A 2,804-nucleotide genomic window follows, 5' to 3' on the forward strand; every position below is an offset into this window, starting at 1 on the left:
TCATCATGAATGGAATCGCAGAGGTTACTAAGAATCAACCAGCTGTAGTACAAACAGTAGATCACAATAATCCCCTTTACATTCATCCATCATATACTCAAGGTTCATCTCTTATCTCGATCCAACTTGCAGGTTCTGAAAATTATTCTCTATGAAGCAAGTTCTTGAAACTGGTTTTACTTAGAAAGAATAAGCTACGTTTTCTACTAGGAACATGTATAAAGGATAAATATCCTGCGCCTATGCATGATCTGTGGGAAAGATGTAATGCAATTGGTCTTGGTCTGATCATGAATTCTGCGTCTAAGGACTTAGTTAGCACTGTAATCTACGGGTCAGATGCTTACAGTGTTTGGGAAGATCTGCGTGAAAGGTTTGATAAGATTAATGCCTCTAGATACTTTTATCAGCACAAAGAGATTGTTACTCTGTGCCAAGGGACTATGTCTATATCTAGCTATTTCTCTCGGTTAAGAGAGCTATGGGATGTACTCGAGACTCTCATTCCTCCTGCATCTTGTTCTTTCCCTGAGTCTAAACAATTTAGTGAACATTTTCAATTACAAAAATTATGACAGTTCCTAATGGGATTAAATGAGTCTTATGCACATACTAAGTCTCAAGTGTTAATGACAGTTCCGGTGCCAAATGTGAATCAGGCTTATGCAATGATATTGAATGTGGAAAGTCAAAGACTAAATGGTGGTGGCATGGGTTCTTCCTCTAATGACACATCATCAGAAACTGCTCTTATGAGCAATAGAATGCAATCTTATGCTGGTAGTAATAATGGCCACTCAACTGGACTAGGAAGTAGTTAGAGTTTCTCTTCTGGTAATGGTAATAATGGAGGACTCAGGCAGAGGTATGTTGATGGAAGGCCTGGTCAAAATAATGGAAGATCTATTGTTTGATGTGATTTTTGTCATATCAGAGGTCATACTAGAGAAACATGTTATAAACTGCATGGTTATCCCAAGAGGAAAGGAGGAGGACCATCTTCTTAAGCTCATAATGTTGATGCTGATGGTGGAACTCAGATTCCTAATACTGGTTCATCTGAATCTTCTGGTAACATGGGTAATGCTTCAGGTGTACATAGCCAGTCATTGTTCACCCCTGAATAATATTCCCAAATTCTTCAGATGCTTAACAAGGGCAAAGACGTGGATAATGTAGCCAATGTTGCTACTACTTGCACATCAGGTACACTCACAACCTTCATGTTTTCTATGAGTAGTTGTAATTGGATTATTGATACTGGCGCATCAAATCACATGTTTGATCATCTAGATTTATTGACTAAGTGTACAAGTTCTGGTAGTAAAATTCAAAACAAAGTTAACTTACCTACTGGTGGTCAAGCTTTAATAAGTCATATTGGTACATCATTAGTTCTCAAGGATAAAGTAGTAGATGATGTTCTGTTTATTCCAGAGTTCAAATACAATCTTTTGTCAGTATCACAATTGACAAAGCAACTCAACTGCGCTGTGGTATTTTTCCCTGACTTTTGTGTATTTCAAGATCTTTTCAATGGGAGGGTCCTGAGGATTGGTAAAGAAGATCAAGGTCTATATTTGCTTACTTCAGACATCAAACCAAGATCAGTATCTACTGCTGCATGCTCTTTCTTATGTAATAGTCAAAATAGCAATCTTCATAATGCCTATAGTTCCACTAGTTTTACTTTCTCTTTGTTTACAAGTGTATGTTCGACTGGACTTTGGCATAAGAGACTGGGACATGCCCCTATGAAAGTTCTTAATAGAATAAAGTGTACTCATAATATCTCTTTGAAAGATTTTAGTTGTATTGTATGTCCACTTGCTAAACAACCAATGTTACCATTTCTTCATAGTTTGTCTACATCTGAGTCTATATTTGATATTGTACATGCTGATGTATAGGGTTCTTACAGAGTTCAAAATTATGATGGCAAGAGGTATTTCCTAACTTTGGTAGATGATTTATCCAGATACACTTGGATTTTTTTAATGCACAATAAGGCTGATTCCACTGTTATATTGAAGAATTTTGTGTGTATGATAAAAACTCAGTTTGGGGTAAGTATAGAATGTGTGAGGTCAGATAATGGTTCAGAATTTATTAATTTCTCAAGTAGCTGATATGTTCAAGGAGTATGGAATATTACAGCAAAGTTCTTGTGTTTACTCTCCTCAACAGAATGGTGTTGTTGAGCGAAAACACAGGTCTATTCTTGACATGGCTCAATCATTGAGGTTTCATGCATCTGTTCCTTTGAAATTTTGGGGTTTCGGTGTGTTGTTGAGCGAAAACACAGGTACTGTGGTTTTACAAGGTTTCTCTCCCTTTGAAAAACTTTATGGTCAACCTCCTACACTTCACCATATGAGAGTGTTTGGCTCTCTATGCTATGCTACTAATCCAAGACATCTAGATAAATTTGCTCCTAGAGTTGTTCCTGCTGTACATATGAGATATTCTTCATCTCAAAAAGGATATATATTGTATGATTTGAGTCTCAAAACTTTCTTTGTCAACAGAGATACAATTTTTAAGGAAGATGTATTTTCTTTCAAAGATCTCAAGTCCTCTCCTACTGCTTCTTTTCCAGTTCTTACTATTACTGATGATTCTGTCCATCAGTCTTCTTCTATTGCATTAGATGTTCCTACAATTACTTCTGGTCCTCATGAACAAAGCCAAGTTAGTGAATGTGTCCTAGATACTGCACTAAGAAGGTCTACAAGAGTCACAAAGCCTCTTGTTTGGTTAGACAATTATATTACTCCCAGTGCCAAGTATGCTTGTCTATATCC

The 2,804-nt window shown here is 36.7% G+C and overlaps 1 protein-coding gene across 1 annotated transcript; it reads left to right on the forward strand.

Annotated features, from left to right (window-relative positions):
- The first annotated feature begins 242 nt into the window (after window positions 1–242).
- On the forward strand, window positions 243–821 carry LOC107024413. The gene is made up of 2 exons (XM_015225395.1): window positions 243–488; window positions 579–821. The coding sequence occupies exons 1-2, from the start codon at window positions 243–245 to the stop codon at window positions 819–821; spliced, it is 489 nt and encodes a 162-aa protein (XP_015080881.1).
- Window positions 822–2,804: the final 1,983 nt, after the last annotated feature.

This window comes from Solanum pennellii, chromosome 1, assembly GCF_001406875.1.
Source record: "Solanum pennellii chromosome 1, SPENNV200".
Lineage (NCBI taxonomy): Eukaryota > Viridiplantae > Streptophyta > Magnoliopsida > Solanales > Solanaceae > Solanum > Solanum pennellii.

Coding starts and splice junctions, on each gene's coding strand:
- LOC107024413 (XM_015225395.1), top strand. CDS start 243: ATGCATGATCTGTGGGAAAGATGTAATGCAATTGGTCTTGGTCTGATC. Junction 489..578: donor GGTTAAGAGAGCTATGGGAT/GTACTCGAGACT, acceptor AAATTATGACAG/TTCCTAATGGGATTAAATGA.